Source organism: Gracilinanus agilis, chromosome 2 (assembly GCF_016433145.1).
Source record: "Gracilinanus agilis isolate LMUSP501 chromosome 2, AgileGrace, whole genome shotgun sequence".
Taxonomy (NCBI): domain Eukaryota; kingdom Metazoa; phylum Chordata; class Mammalia; order Didelphimorphia; family Didelphidae; genus Gracilinanus; species Gracilinanus agilis.
Window position 1 is genome coordinate 636,654,845 of NC_058131.1, and position 16,149 is coordinate 636,670,993.

The window sequence follows — 16,149 nt, forward strand, 5'->3', positions numbered from 1 at the left end:
GCTTCTCTACCATGTACCAAATGACCACAATTGCTTGAGTTGAATTAGAAATAGTTTCTTTTCTCCTTTCTATTCCTGGGAATGAGATCAGGAGGTAGTGAGGGAAGGATATCAGAGTGCCCTCTGATACTTCCTTTCTGTCTCTGGTCATGAGTGTCATGTCAGGGTCAGGCATAGAACGGAGTCATCTAAGGAAGGCTGTCCCTAAACAGCTGGAATATTAGAAGTATTGGTTCCTGCTGTTTTCTTCAGAGATACCTTGTGGATCAGGAACACAGCCTAGAGACAGGTTACTTAAATTCAGGGATGCTACATGTATAGACAGTTTACTCACCAGCAAAATGGGAACAATTACAGGTGGGTTAAACTGAGTTAAAATTTCACCATAAAGGTAAAATAATTTACCTAGAATTACCCAGGAAGTAAACAGCAGGGCAGGGAGTATTCAGACCAAATTTTTCTCACTCTTAGCCCAGCATATTTTCTACACTATAATGGTCCATCTACTTCATGAACCCTATACTCAATAAACTTGACACTCAATTCTCTGCTACCTAACATGACCTGTTGGTTGCTCCATCTTCAACTCTTTTCCCAAACCACTTAGCTCTCTAATCATGAGAAACCTTGATGTTAATCAAAAGATTAAGAAGAATAAAGCTGAACAAAACCCTCACATTTACAAAGGGCCTTAAAGTTTATAAAGCATTTCCCTTGCAAAAACCCTATGATATGGGTCACAGAAGCATTATTATTACCATTTTACATATCTAGAAACTCGGAAATTCATCCAAGATCAGTGACTTAATCTCAAAGCTAAGATTTGGACTCAAGAGTTTCCTAACTGATTTTAGAGAAGAGACAACAAGACTAGCAAGTAATAGAATTGGGATTTAAACTTAGGACTTTAGACTCCAAGGCTTACAACATTTCCATTATATCATATTGCCTTGGGCAATTATTTAATCTGCAGTATTTCAATAATTGCTGTTTTTTTGCAAGTGCATCATTTTCACTGTCTTTCCAGCTTCTCACAAGAAGTTCTGAGGATGATGGTAGACATGAATGATAAAGAAATACGAAAGGCCACATGATATAGTGGATAGAGCAGTCACAAAGACATACATTTAAATGGGAGGTGGACTTAAAGGGTAATATTTTAAATGATTAAAAATAGGAGTTGTATTCAGATTCTGGAGAACCCTAAAATGTGGTTCTTAGACAGTTCTCTTCTCATAAGAAGCTCATGGATGTGTTCAGGAAGAATTTTAGGTACCTAAAAAACTGAATATAAACTAATTTCTTTGTTTCCTTTCAGAAACTACCAGAAACACAAGTGTTAAGTCTTTTTTTAAAAATGTTTTTTCATGTACAACTGGTTATATAGTAAATGTGGACTTTCACTTCATTAGACTTTTTGGAAGTCTAATTTTGTACAAAAGATAAATCTGGAGTGGTAGTAGAGAAGAGTATTTTCTCTAAAAAAAAGAATCCTTTGCTTTCCCCCAAACCAATCTTGAACTTTAATTTTTTTGTTCTTGACTTAAACACTAGTTACCTCAATAACCTCATATGTAAAAAGAGAAGTTTTGTGCTCTATGATCTACAAGTTTTTTTCCTGTTCCAGAACTATGATGTCCTAAAAAAATTTTAGGTACAAAAAAAACTAAACTCTTAATGTAAACTAAGATAATCTTTTCATTTGTTTGTTTCAGAAACTACTTTCAATACAACTGGTAAGTCTTTTAAAAATGCTGCATTCATTTACAACTTTATATTAAAGGTGGACTTCTGCTTTATTAGACTTTGTGCACACCTAATTTTGTACAAGAGGTAAACCTGGAGGAGGAGTGGAAGAGATTATTTTCTCTAAAAAGGTAATCCTTTGCTTTCCCCCATCAAATCTTGAGCTTTATTTTTTTCATTCTCAACTTAAACACTAAATATTTACCTCAATTTACCTCACATCTTTAAAATGAGAATATTGGACTCTATGATCTTTAAGGTCCTTTCCTGCTCCAGAACTGTGACTTAATGTTCCTATGATTAGCAGGCTTAAATAAAGGAAACTTTTTCCAAATAAATGGCCAAAGAATATGAGCACTTTTCAAAAGCAAAATTATAACCTATGAAATGATCCAAGTCCTAATCATAAAAGGAATGAAAATTAATGCCACTTTGAAATTACATCACACACCTTGGAATTGGAAAAGATGACAGCATGGTAATAGAGCTGAAGAGATTGGGAGAAGACTGGTACATTTGATATACTATTGATGGAGGTATGAAATGGTCCAATTCTTGAGGAGTTCAGTTTGAATAGATGCAAAAAAGAGACCTGATTCTCTATACCATTTAAACCAGTGATCCAAATTTATGGAATAAAACACAAAGAAGTAAATGCACAAATTTTCATGTTCCCAAATAGTCACAGCAAATCTCATTGTGGCAACATAGAACTAGAAAAAAAGTGACTGCCTATTAATTGTCAAATGCCTGGTGGGGGGGAAGCAAAACTATGGTATATGAATATAATGGAATACTATTGTGCAGTAAGATTATGACTTTGGGGATCATATATCTAGAGCCAGATTTGAACTCGTCTTCCTGATTCTAGGACCAACTCTCTGTAATAAAAAATCAACAAATATATATTAAGCACCTATTATGTGCTAGGTACTGTGCTAAGCTCTAGGGATAGAAAACTACACTACCTCGCTATCTCTAACTAAAGTTCACAGAAGAATGACTGGTCCAGCATCAGTCACACAATGAATAAATGCCCTAATCAGGATCTGAACCCAAATCTTCCTGACTCCAAAGCCAGTTCCCTATTCGTTACTCAATAAACCATTGAAAGATTTATATCAATAGGTGCTGAGTAAAATAAGCCAAATCAAGAAAACAGTTTATATCATAGCTACAACATTATAAATGAAAAAAAAAATCACTAAAAGAGGAGTGAGTAACTGAAAAAACAAATGAAGGTACCAGAGAATAGCTAATGAAATACATCTCCTATCTCAAGGCAGACAGGAGGGGAAACTTCTCGTAGAAAATATAGTATTCATTGTCCCAACACTTAGCACAACGCCTGGCACACAGTAGGTCCTTAATAAATGTTTGGCCATTGGAATAAGTTGTCCCCTTAAAATTCAACCGAAACAAATTGAAGCTGAGTCGGTTTCCTTCCCATCTGTGTCCAATGCAGGTTTGCCTCTGATACTAGTGAATGGAAAGAACAGGTGTGAGGGTCGAGTTGAGGTTCTTTACCAAGGATACTGGGGTACTGTTTGTGATGACGGCTGGGACACAAACGATGCTGACGTCGTCTGCAGGCAGCTGAACTGTGGCCGCGCAGTGTCAGCCCTAGGAGGTGCCTCTTTTGGCCAAGGCTCAGGAAACATTCTTCTGGATGATTTGAATTGCTCTGGGACAGAATCCTACCTGTCCACTTGCCCTCACCGGGGGTTCTATAACCACAACTGTGGCCACAGTGAAGATGCTGGAGTTATTTGCTCTCTCTCAGGTATTGTATTTCTGCAAAGAGTTTCTTCTCTTTTCATTGGCAAAATTCCTGAAGGGGCTGATTCAGTGAAATTCTTGGACTTCACTGAGAGGTTCCTCTTTATATTTTATTCTTAGGTTCATACTTCATATTCTTTTTATAGATTATAAATGTGGTAGGAAAAAATGAGAAGTAATGATGAAATATTTTCTTCTCAGGTATTTTATGATTAAGAAAATTCTCTTACAACATGGAAGGACAGTAGTTTTTCTAGGTCTTGGTTTCTTCATTTTCAAATAATAATAGTTCGAATTTATATAGCCCTTTGAGGTTTACAAAACCTCATTACATATTACATATCTAAGGTTCCATTTGGTGATAAAATTAGCCCAATGTGATCTAGTGTCCTCTTTACACTGAACGACCCCTCAGTAAATTGACTTCTTCTACTATTTTGGTGGTGTTGTAGATAGAATGCGGGACTGGAGTCAGGAACTCATCTTCTCAAGTTCAAATCTAACCTGAGACACTTACTAGCTGTGTCAGCCAGGCTAAGTCACTTAACTTTGTTGACCTCAGTTTCCTCATCTGTAAAATGAGCTGGAGAAGGATGTGGCAAAACACTCCAGTATCTTTGCCAAGAAAACCCCAAATGGGGTCACAACAAGTTGGACATGTCCAAAAGTGATCGAACAACAATGATATATTTTTAATAATAAAAATGCCCCACTTAAAGGTGAGTCTGATGTTTTATTACTAGGTGTTTCCTGCATGAAAAATGCAAAAATGTTAAGTAACCACTCCAGATTTTCAGATTTTCATACAAAGCCTGAGAAGTCTGATTTTGTTAACCAGCATCATCACTTCCTCACTGAATATAATAGTTTTCTTTCCTGCTGCTGCCTGCAGGAATACTGAGTGCTCCATAACCCTTGAAGTGAATTCCAGCTGATGAACTCAGAACATGCCAAGAGCTTGAAGTCACGTCCAAAGCAAGGCCCAATACCTCCTCCTTTTCCTCGTGATTGCAAGACTAATACGCTGGCATATTTTTTGGTGGCAGTACTCATTTTTTATTGGGCTTTACTTTTGGTACTTTTAATTTTGAAAATGCCTGCTAAAAAGCTAAGAAAAAAATTCCTTTTCCTGTTTAATTTTGATGTGATTTCATTGCAAAAGAGAATGTGCAGAAGATTCTAGCTCTAACAAGACAAGCCAATTTATGGTCTGCAAATTATAGTCTTGGAGGGTTGCCCAGGGCACAGGTAAGGTGTTACTTGTTCAAGGTCACACAGCTATTATGTGGCAGAGGTGGGACTTGAACCAGGTCTTCCTGACTGAAAGGGCATCTCACCCTCTATTGTTCCACGTTCTTTCTCAATTTTGATTTTACAGGTTTAATTTTGATTTTTAGAAAGTCATGTAAAGACAAAGGATTGTTTCAATCAATGTTTTACATGCAAATAGCTTAGCCTAGCTTGTAAGTTTTGAAATTTCATTATATTTTGTTTCTGTGACCTATGAAGTGTGTGTTTAATGATCCTTTTATTGTTTCAGCCACTGATAAACTTTTATTGTGTCCTTTGGGTGTAAACTCACTTACGGAAAGCTTAGTCCCATAGACAGGGATTTTAAATCTGGAAACTGAGTTTTTTTTGTTGGTTTGTTTTAAGCCCTTTGGTATCTGTACTTTGTACTGAAAAGTAGTAAAGAGTGGATAGAGTCCCAAGTTTGGAGTCAGGAAAGTTCATCTTCCTGAGTTCTCCTTAGAGATTTACTAGCTGTGTGACCTTGAGTAGGCCACTGAACCCTGTTTGCCTCAGTTTCCTCATCTATAAAATGAGTTGGAGAAGGATATGACAAATCACTCCAGTATCTTTCCCAAGAAAACCTGAAATAGGGTCACAAAAACTGGAACATGACTAAAAAAATGACTGAACAACAATAATAATTGATTTGCTTTAGAGTCCTAAATATGTGATTTTGTGCATTTAAAACATTCTGATAAAAATAATAGCATGTTCAGTACTTTAAGGCTTACAAAGTGCTTTACAAATGTTCTCTCATTTTATTCTCACAACAATCCTAGGAGGTAGGAACTATTATTATCTTTATTTTACAAAGGAGAAAATTGAGGCAGACAGAACTTAAATGAATTGCCCAAAGTCACACATCCAGTAAATATTTGAGCCTATATTTGAATTCAGGTCTTCATGACTCCAGGGTCAAGATTTTATCTATCATATTACCTAGGTTACCAATGGGGTTCAAGACATGAAAAAAGTTAACTCCTTGACTAAGAGATTTATTTGCTCTCAGCCAATCCTTAGAAAGATATGTATTCTCTTCCAAGTTTGCAAGTGTTTCCAGGTTCAGAATTTTATGTATTTCAATCTCTTTCCTAAACCATTTTTGTTTTTTTCTCCTCAGGAATTAGCATAGAAACTACCACTGAATGTAAGTTCCATTTTCTTTAAGTCTTGTTTCTAGGGAAGTGAATGTGTGTCCTTACCATCTATGAATAGGGCCCTCATTACTGATGGGCAGGAACATTCTATTTTATCTTCTCAGTTTTCAGGGCTGAAGATCTACCACAGTGCCTGTTTTTTCTTTTTCTTTTTTTTCCCCTACATGTACTAGTACAAGGCAAGGTTGGAGAGAGAAGAAACAGCAGCATCATTTCACAGACACTCTGTATTCTACCATTCATTTTCTCAACTCTTAGAGTGTCAATATTACAAGGAAAATTTTATTTTGAGTCTTGAGGCTGTCCTTTTACCATTTTGGTGAGATTGTATATGTATACAATATACAAAATTATTATAGGGCTTAAAACAATATAATATTTTAAAATTTGCTTCATTATCACCCTCTCTGATAATTTCTATATGTTCCTTTCATTTTTGCCTCAAGGGGACAATTTTGATCATTTAAAAATATATTATGCTCATAGAAAGATATAGATACATGATATAGGTGATTTAAATGATAACAATAAAAATATGGATAATATAAAAATAAAATGATGTCGAAACATGATCAGTAGGCTAGTGGTTTGCTTTAGATTTGGTTGCAGTTGCTAATAGTAGTGATAGCTTCTGTGATCTCAACCCAATCCCATGCAACATCAATAGCTCAGCCATGGGAAGGAGACTTTCAGAAGTTCAGTCTTTGAGTCAGAAAGCAGATTTTGAGTCCTGACTTTTTGTAGCAGAGTAACCCCATAATGAGCCAATTTATTTTTTCGGGCTTTAGTTTCTTTATAAGTGAAATGTAAGTATTACTTGCACCCTTGACCTAATAACATTATTTTAAAGAAAATACATAAAAGTGGAGGAAATGTTGCACTCAGTGTTAAGGAAATGTGAGTTTTAACTCTAGTAGCTCTGCCACTAACTGAAAATCAAGAAACCACTTAAATTTGCTCTCTTCCTCAATTTCTTCTGTAAACAGGCATCATTTTAACTAGTGAGTGAGACTTGTATATGATAAAACATACCAAGTGATTTGCAAGCCATGAGGTATTTGATGAATATTAACTCAGGATTCTTAAACTTTAAAGCACAACAAAAGTTGGGTTCAGGAATGCGTGTTCCTAGTTCACTAGGCTGTTTGTCTCTTCAGAGGTATCCAAAGGATGTTGGGGTAGAGGAGATTTTAGAGTACATCTAGTCCAATTCATTTGCAAAGGGCAAAAGGGGGCTCTAGAGAGTTTAACCAAGTGCTGCCCCTTCACAAATAATCATCATGATAAATTAGCATTCATATTATATTGTTTTGAAGAGTTTACAGAAAAATCTTATATATTGTCTCATTTGAGGCTCACAATAACCATGTGAGATAGGTGTTGCTAATATTCCCATTTTACAGATAGGGATACTAAATCTGAGAGCTGTAAAGTGACTTGCCTAGGGTCACCTAATTAGTGTGGGCCACCTCGCTAACTCTTTTGAAGGCTATATCTGTCATTCTAATAAGAGAATTAACAATTTTGTGGGTGGGTTTAATGAGGTTCCCTCTAATTGAGACATGAGACTAAATTAATTTTTTTTCTTTTGGCAGCAACAATTGAATCCACACCTCCTGGGATCACAGAAACAGTGTCCGAGGAAAAAAGTAATTCATTTTATATAACCACTCCTCTCCATTAATTCATTAGCATGAGACTAACACAGAAATTTCCAAAAAGAAGAGTAGCACTTTTTTTTTTTTTTGCTCAGAAGGGAGAAAATCCATTTCAATTAAATTCTGTACATTGTATATTTATTAAGCTCTTCTTTACATACAAGAATTTGTTCTTGATGCTGGGAATTTACAAAGATAAAAGAACTACTCTTTTGGTCCTAGAGGGGTTATATTTTATATACCCAAAACAAAATAAAAACTAATGAATGGGAAGGATCCCTAGAGAAATCAGAGTGGTGGCAGCTGACCTGAAGCCTGAAGACTAGCATTATGGAAGTCAGATTGTGCAGATGCAGACCTGCATTCTTAGCATAAGGAATAGCTTGCTTCTGGGACAGTATGTGGGTACAAGTTCAAGGAGAATTTTGGTTCAAGTCCAAGGAATATCTAAAGTAATCCATTTAAGTCTCTATATTTGGGGCAAAGCTTTAGAACTATTTCCTATTTGTGATTGACTTAGATTTGAAAGATTTCCTATTACCACATCCACTTCTTTGGATCTGGCTACTTACAGAGGTACTATTGATTTGCAAGAATTTTTTATTTGTTAAACAAACAAGGAAGGTATTGATTCCTTTGTTTTGTGAGCATTGGCTGAGAATACAGGCAGAGAGCTATGGACAGCTGTTACAGTTTACACCATGGATCCTCTGATTAACTCATGACCATGAGTCAGGATAGGTTAGAAAGTTGAATTAACAGTTCACTCTCAAATATCTACAAATCAATAAGCCATCTTGAATTCACATTTTTTCTTAGTTTTCTCTCGGTAATTTGAGAAAAGAATCCCTCAACAAGTACTAAAAATTGTGAAATATATATATATATATATTGTTTTATATGTGCACATATATGCCACTGCACACATACACATCACATAGTCAATATTAGGGCTTCTATTTAGGATAATAGCATATGTTTCTAAGAATATTCCGATGGAAACACAGGAACTAAAAACAAGTTGTTAAGTTTCAGTGGGAATGTCTTTTCTGATGTGGAAAGTAGTCTATTCAACTTTGCTAGAGATCTTCAAAGAGAGACCATATGACTCCTTTTAAAGGGGAGTCTTATAGAAACTATAGGAGCATTCAGTGGCTTCTAAGTTCTCAGCAAGCTCACATTTTATAATTCAGTTTTGTAACTCTAGTGGATTTATCATGAAAAATTGGACATCTGTCTATTTGTGTCACTGCCACAACTAGCTGGAAATCTTCAGGAAAGCAGAGAACTCATCTTCCATAAACTTTACATCATCCAAATATAACATGAAGCTACCAAATTCAAATACCATCAAATTCAAATATACATTCAAAATATTAAGAAATTTGAATATTGGTTTTACATTTTATATTCAATTTTCTAAATCTATTCTGTATTTAATGTAAAAAAACCAAACCTCTTTTCTGTCTCTAAGTAAAGAAGCTCGTGTATTCAAAAATTCAATCTTTCTCTCTTAGAGTTAAAACCAAAGGCTTAGTCTTTCTCACAATCATTCCTGACAAAAGAGAAACTCTTGAGCTATTTGTTTCTTATTTCTAGGTCAACAGATTGAGGGACAGACCTCTAGATGAGAACCTAATAACCCCATCTAATTTTCACCTTTCATAAAAAACCCAAGGAATAGAACTTGGAGAAATGAAGGCAGCCAAATAGGAGGCTTCACAAGCATCTTATTTTTCTCTATAGACATGGCTATCACATGAGAATCCTATTACCAAAAGACTTTTTGTACTCATGTGGCAAATGAGATGGATACCCTGATTATCACTGCCAAATGTGTGGGTGAATTGTGATGTCAACGGTGGGATAGGGATGATCCATTAGGATCTATAGATTCTTTTATGTGACAAAATGTTACAGGGCTTAATATTTCATTATCTTCAGGTGAAGCTTTGGGGATCTAGAAAATGAGTGCTGAAATATTCACAAATGTCTCTTTTTTCAATGTCTCAGTGTCAGCCACTTCTTTTATATTCCAGAATCTGTCATAGAATGAGTTAGAACTATCTTGAAATGGCTGACCCTGGCCAAGGAGATATAGTCCTAGAAATCCTCAAAGCGACTTTCCTACCTTCCAATTCTCATTGACTCTAGAGAAGTCAGATGCCTTCTGAAACCATATTGAGGAATCATTCTAGAAGGGAGCAAGTCAGTGCCATTTTTTGTAAGGGAAGTAGGATGGTTCAAATCAGCTGTCAGATAGGAAACTCTTTCTATATTATTTGGAATACAAAATTCATCCCATTTCTTTCTTACTTTTCTCCAATTTTATTTCACCCCTGCTGTCATTCATTCTTTTCTCTCTCCCTATTTCTTTCTTTCCTTTCCTCATTTTTCATTTACTTTAGCTTTTATTTTATTCCTTCCTTCTTCTTTTTCCCCTTTTATCCTCTTCTCTGATCTTTTGAAGACTGAGCACATATATCTTTTTTTTTTCAGCCTTTTGGTCCTATCCATACTTTTGTAGAAAGACTGAGAAAGGTACAACCATGAGGAAGGATCAGTTTAGTGCCTGATTATATTATGGAAATGAAGTTATTACCATGTAGATAAGCAAAGTGCCCTGTAGGCAAAGGAAGGAAGACCTAGATGTGTTAGAAATCAAAAGAATACCAAACTCTTCAAATATCTCATATGGGGTAAATCAGGAAATTTTAAACTTGGTTTACTAAAAATCTTTTGATCTTCTACCAGTGATTCCCAAAGTGGGAGCCACTGCCCCCTGGTGGGTGCTGCAGTGATCCAGGGAAGTGGTGATGGCCACAGGTGCATTTATCTTTCCTATTAATTGCTATTAAAATTTAAAAAATTAATTTCCAGGAGGCTGGAATTTTTTCTGGAAAGGGGGTGGTAGGCCAAAAAAGTTTGGGAACCACTGTAACATAGAAAGAATATGACATCCCTGGATGCAACAAAGGGGTTGAATATCTGATATAGATGGGATGGCTCTTAGCTCTTTGGGTTCTGGTACCCTTTCTACTGTTCTATTCTGACCTTATTTTTGTCTTCATTTCAAGTTTATTTGCATCTTGTCCAATCATCTCATTTTGAAAATAAATAGCCCCAGAGAATATGATCACATGATGCTTTCCTTAAAGACCATCTAAGGAAGTGCTTCCAAATCCATATTTGTGGTAGTTAGTAAGAAAAAGAGAAGTCAAGTTGAGGGAATAGGATTTAATTTTGAGATGAGATTTAACTAGAATTTTTCTCTTCTAGGAACAACATATCCAACCACTCCATCATCTTTGCACACATCAACAGGTAATGCTTCTTATCTTACCATTTCCTTTTTTGTGGATATCTTACAAATTTAGACAGAAAAAAGGGTTGATTGAGAGATATGAGCATCTTTAAATTTCAATGTGGATCAGTTCAATTCATTTTTTCCCTCATATATTTGTTATATACATAAAACATTCAAGACATATACTAGTTACTGCTGATATGCATATAAAACTGGGTCAGATCATGATGTATGCACATAAGAATAATATAAGATAAATGGAGGCACTGAGAATTAAAGGGCTCATGGATGAGGAAAGACTTCAAGATAGATAGAGCACTTGGGAGGACCCTTGATAGAAGTCAAATATTCTGAAAGGCAGAGACACAAGAAGAGGGAGCACACAGTCAGAAAGAACAGTTCATGAAAATACACAAGGGGGTGTCCAATTTGGTTTCAAGTTCAATGATCAGCTAGTTTGACCCTTTTACTTCATAACTGCCTATGTACTATCATCTCCCATCTGAAAGACTTTCTATGGTTAAACTCCATGTGCAGGACTGATAGCTTTCGAATGTAGAATTTCTAAAATGCAGGGTTTCACATCTATTGTTTCATCAAGAAAAAAATATAGAAGCTCTATGGCTGACCATCTAAGCTGAGGTGATTTTTATTCATTGAATCAACAGTGAGAGTACTGAGCCTTTTTTTAGGAGCATCAGGGTGGGCAAAGAAGAGAACATGGATGCCATTTTCACTGTGCTTTAATCATATTTAGAGGTGTGAATGAGAGTCAATGTGCAGTTAATCCAATGGGAAATATTGAGTCAAAATCAATTCTCTTTAGATCAGATGCCCTGATTTGTGAGGGGCTGGACCTCCAAAACTCCAAATGAACACAGTGTGTCCCAAAACTCTTAGTGCAGTTTTAAATCTTAATTGCTTAATAGGCTAACACTAAGACTTTTGGAACACCCTGTTTGCTTATTTTTCCCCTTCAGGTAACATATCATCATCAGGTAGCCAACTAAATAGACTAGTAGACTTGAAGTCAGGAAGACTCTGAATTTCTTACAAGATTATTCTCACTCTTGATTTATTGAAAAATTAACCTTGGGGAAAGAGCAGAGTCAAGAGGCTGGTTCATAAGCACCAGATTCATTTTTTTCTCTGGCAATGGAGGGGTCATCTAAAGAACTGCCTCAAAGCCATATGTGCAAGTTTAGACATTCATAGGAGAATGTAGGAGATGTATGTGGACCTCAAAATCTTGACTATAGCATTATTCACATAGCCCAAGATGCCACCTACTTCATCATTCATACTTTTTGGGTCCAGAAAGTGACCTCTAGGACATTTATCAATTACTGCTTTTTTTCCAATTCCTCATAAATAGCAACTGTGCTGGGAATCAGAACCAATGGAACACATGATAGAGTTCGAACAATCTTAGAAAGATGATCCTGGCCAAAGAGATTGAGTATGGAATCAATAATTTTTATGTAATATTCCTACTTTCCAAATACTCATTTTTCCTAGAGCAAGTAAATGCCATTTAGCTTGAAACTAAACACAGGTATTTTGGATGTGAACAATTCAATACTGATTTATGTAGGAGAAACAGGATCAACTTCCAGATGTTAAGTATATTTCCAAAGAATTTTTTCTCATCTTTTTATATAGGAATTTTTTCCCTCTGTATTTTCTTCTTCCTTTCATTCTTCCCTATTCATTCTTTTTCTTTACTTATTTGTTCTTTCCTTACTTTTCTACTTCCCTTGCTTTACCCATTTCATTCTCTCAATGTAAGCATAGATGTATATAAGTTTATATATTATGTTTATAAAAGTTTCTAGTCATTTCCATAATTTGATGTGGAAAGACTAAAAGGATCTAACCATTCTTTACGTTCTATGTGTGTGGTGGAGATTATATTGTTGCCACTAAAATATTCTGTCAGCAGAGTAGTACATCAGAGTGTCGAAAATCAAAATCAGAATCAGCGTCTCAAATTCATACCTAAAATAAAGTTTGGTTTATTAATAGCCTGCTGCTTCTCTAACCACAGAAAAAAAATACTTAATGGCATCAATAGATGCCACAGAGAGACTGAAAATTTTATTTGAGTGGTTTAACTACTCTGATTTGGGTATGATGGGCATTGAGCCGTGACTAAAGCAAATTTCCCAACTTGATAATGCCAGCTCCTTCTGAGGTTTGGAAAGGTCCCTAAGGATTCTTAGACTTCATTCCTGAGGAAGGGCACTGAAATGGAAATGTTTTTCTTCTTCCCTTGCAACAGATTCTGTTCTGTCCTTGACACTGGTGAATGGAGGGGACAGATGCCAAGGTCGAGTTGAAGTGTTGTACCAAGGATCCTGGGGCACCGTCTGTGATGATAGTTGGGATCTGAATGATGCCAACGTTGTCTGCAGACAGCTGGACTGTGGACAAGCAGTTTCGGCTCCAGGGAATGCTCGATTTGGTCAGGGCACTGGCAGAATTGTCCTAGATGATGTGAGATGCTCTGGATATGAATCCTCCCTCTGGTACTGCCCCCACAATGGGTGGCTCTCACACAACTGTCAGCATAGTGAAGATGCGGGTGTCATCTGCTCAGGTATTGTCTCTGGGAAACATTTATTTCTCTTTTTCTAGAGTGAATCCTGTCAGGGCAATAATTTCTTCCTGCCTGAGATTCTTCTTCTCCTGAGATGGTTGAGAGTTGTTTCCCTGCTCAGAAATGCCCACAAGTTCACCAGAGTCAGAGTACCAAGAATCAGTGAGTCCTAGACTTCAGGAGAGAACTAGGGTTATATTACCAAAAGCAGCTTATTCCCCTTTCCCTCACTATTCGTAATAACATGTTGTTCAAGATAAAGATTGCTCAGAGAAAGGGTAGAGTTGGGCAGAGAGCTCCAGATTTGGAGACAGAGAATTAGCTTAAAACTTTTACCCTGTCTCATTTATGTGACCTTTGCAAGTTACATAATTGTTCTAGATCTGTTTCCTTTTAGGTCAAGGGAAAAGGCAGACTAGATAACTTTTTTTTAAAACCCTTGTACTTCGGTGTATTGTCTCATAGGTGGAAGAGTGGTTAGGGTGGGCAATGGGGGTCAAGTGACTTGCCCAGGGTCACACAGCTGGGAAGTGGCTGAGACCGGGTTTGAATCTAGGACCTCCTGTCTCTAGGCCTGACTCTCACTCCACTGAGCTACCCAGCTGCCCCCTAGATTACTTTTAATATATCTTTTCGCTATAAATCGATTATCTTATCATCCTATCACATATATCCCTTTGTAATTACTTGAAAATTACAAAAGAATCAAAGGTGCCAGGTTTCCCTACAAAAGTTATGAATCCAATTTCTTTTTTCTCAAGGAAGGGAATATTCCTTTAAATCTGATCAAGGGAAAGCCCTGTGGACATGAAAAACCTTTGTTTGGTAGATTATGGGTGCATCCTGTTTTAGATAGCTCTCTTTGGAAAAGACCTTTCCTCCACTTTAGGTTAAAAGCATCAGTTATGGTCCTTTCCCCTGGTGGCACAATTATCAAACATAATGACCAAATTGCTCAGACAAAAAAACAAACAAACCACATTAACACTTTATTGATGATACTCAGTTTCTTGATCTAGAATCAAGGAAGACTAGAGCTAGAAGGAACATGCAAGAATACCTAACCCAACTTATTATACCTATTATAGATGAGGAAATAAATTGATTCCCAGATATGTTAAGGGATAAGCCAAAGATCATCTTACTGGTAAGGGGTAAAGAGCTGGGATCTGAAAACGAGTTTCTTGCTTTTCCCATAAAATGCCCTTAGCTCTAGTTCTTGACCCCTCATTTGGCCTTATTGGACTAGAGACTGAGGAGAGATGCATGATCAGAACATAAGAGGATGGGGTAATGGATGCTCAGATCACTCAAACTCTCCAAACACACAAAAATAGAAAATAAAGTGCTTCTAGACAAAGGAAAGCAGGAGGGACATGTCTCACTGGGCTCAGAGAGGAGAGTAGACCAGCGAATGCTGCATTGGAGGGAGTTTACAGAGCCCACACCAGCACAACACTACTGAGGCAAGAGATAGCAGACAAGGAAGAGACCAAGACTAACCGCACTGAGGTTCTTAGGGAAGGTAACTTCAGAGCCTGGAGCAGCCTTGTGCTGTCTGAAGCAACTGGCAAAAGAGGGAGCATTTCAATGGCAGCCCTCCCCACTTGCACATGGCCAGAGGGAATGAAAGGGCAGAGTCAAGAGAAGCCCAACATAGGAGACCACAGAGAAACCAAAAATAGAGGGAGCAGAATTCAGTTGGAAAAAACTGCTCTGAGCCAACCTGCAAGAAGCCAGCTGGTTCACATGCTGGAAGTGCACACTGAAGAACCTAAAGACAGCCAGACCTACCTCAAGCTCCAGAGAAGGCTACATTACAACCAAGAATCATAAACTCAGTGAAACTGAGCATAATCCTTCAGGGGAAAAAGTTATATTTAATGAAATAGAAGACTTCCAGGTATTCCTAACTAAAAAGAAAAAAGATCTGAAAAGAAAATTTGATGACCAAACCTAACACCCCAGAGAGGTATTAAAAAAGGTAAACAGAAAAGTGAAAAATTAAGTATTTCAAAAAGAGATTGGACAGCCCTGAGCTAAGTTTGTTGTGGTTGGGATTCCTTTCATGTATGTGGTTTTTTAGGTGGCTGTTAGAGTTCTTTCAGATCTCCAATGCTATGATTGTGTGAATTTGTTCTATGTATATCTCTTATTCCTTAGTGGGTTGGGAGTATTAACTTTTTGTTCTCATCTAGAACTTGTCTCTAAAACATGTCATTGTTTGTTCTTTTCTCTCTTATTGAAGCCAGTACATCAAGTCCACCAAACATAAGTGAGTCTGATTTCTTTCTTATTCAACATCATAACTTTTTATATAAGAAAAAACTTGTTTGATTATTACTATAATGAGATGATGTTTCTTCTCAGTGTCTTGATATCTTTGACTATAAGTTTTAAAATATACATCTGTGCCTACAAAAGAGAGTTATTGGAATGGGAGAAAAGAGAGAAGGAGGTAAAAGAAGAATGGATAAAGAAAAAGGAAAGAAAGAGGAAAGGAGAGAGGAAAGGAAATGATGAAATAAGGGGAGCTAAAACAAATGAATGAAGTTAGGGAAGAAAGGAAGGAAGGAAAAGACAACCAAGAGAAATATGAATGGAAAGAAA

The 16,149-nt window shown here is 36.6% G+C and overlaps 1 protein-coding gene across 1 annotated transcript in view; it reads left to right on the forward strand.

The window, feature by feature from the left end:
* Positions 1–341: 341 nt before the first annotated feature.
* Positions 342–16,149, forward strand: part of DMBT1 (deleted in malignant brain tumors 1) — a 69,153-nt gene continuing 53,345 nt past the window's right edge. The window contains exons 1-6 of the mRNA XM_044660196.1: positions 342–357; positions 3,212–3,529; positions 5,939–5,965; positions 7,571–7,624; positions 8,937–8,958; positions 13,214–13,539. Of these exons, the coding sequence (XP_044516131.1) occupies positions 342–357; positions 3,212–3,529; positions 5,939–5,965; positions 7,571–7,624; positions 8,937–8,958; positions 13,214–13,539 (763 nt within the window). The remainder of the gene's footprint in view (positions 358–3,211; positions 3,530–5,938; positions 5,966–7,570; positions 7,625–8,936; positions 8,959–13,213; positions 13,540–16,149) is intronic.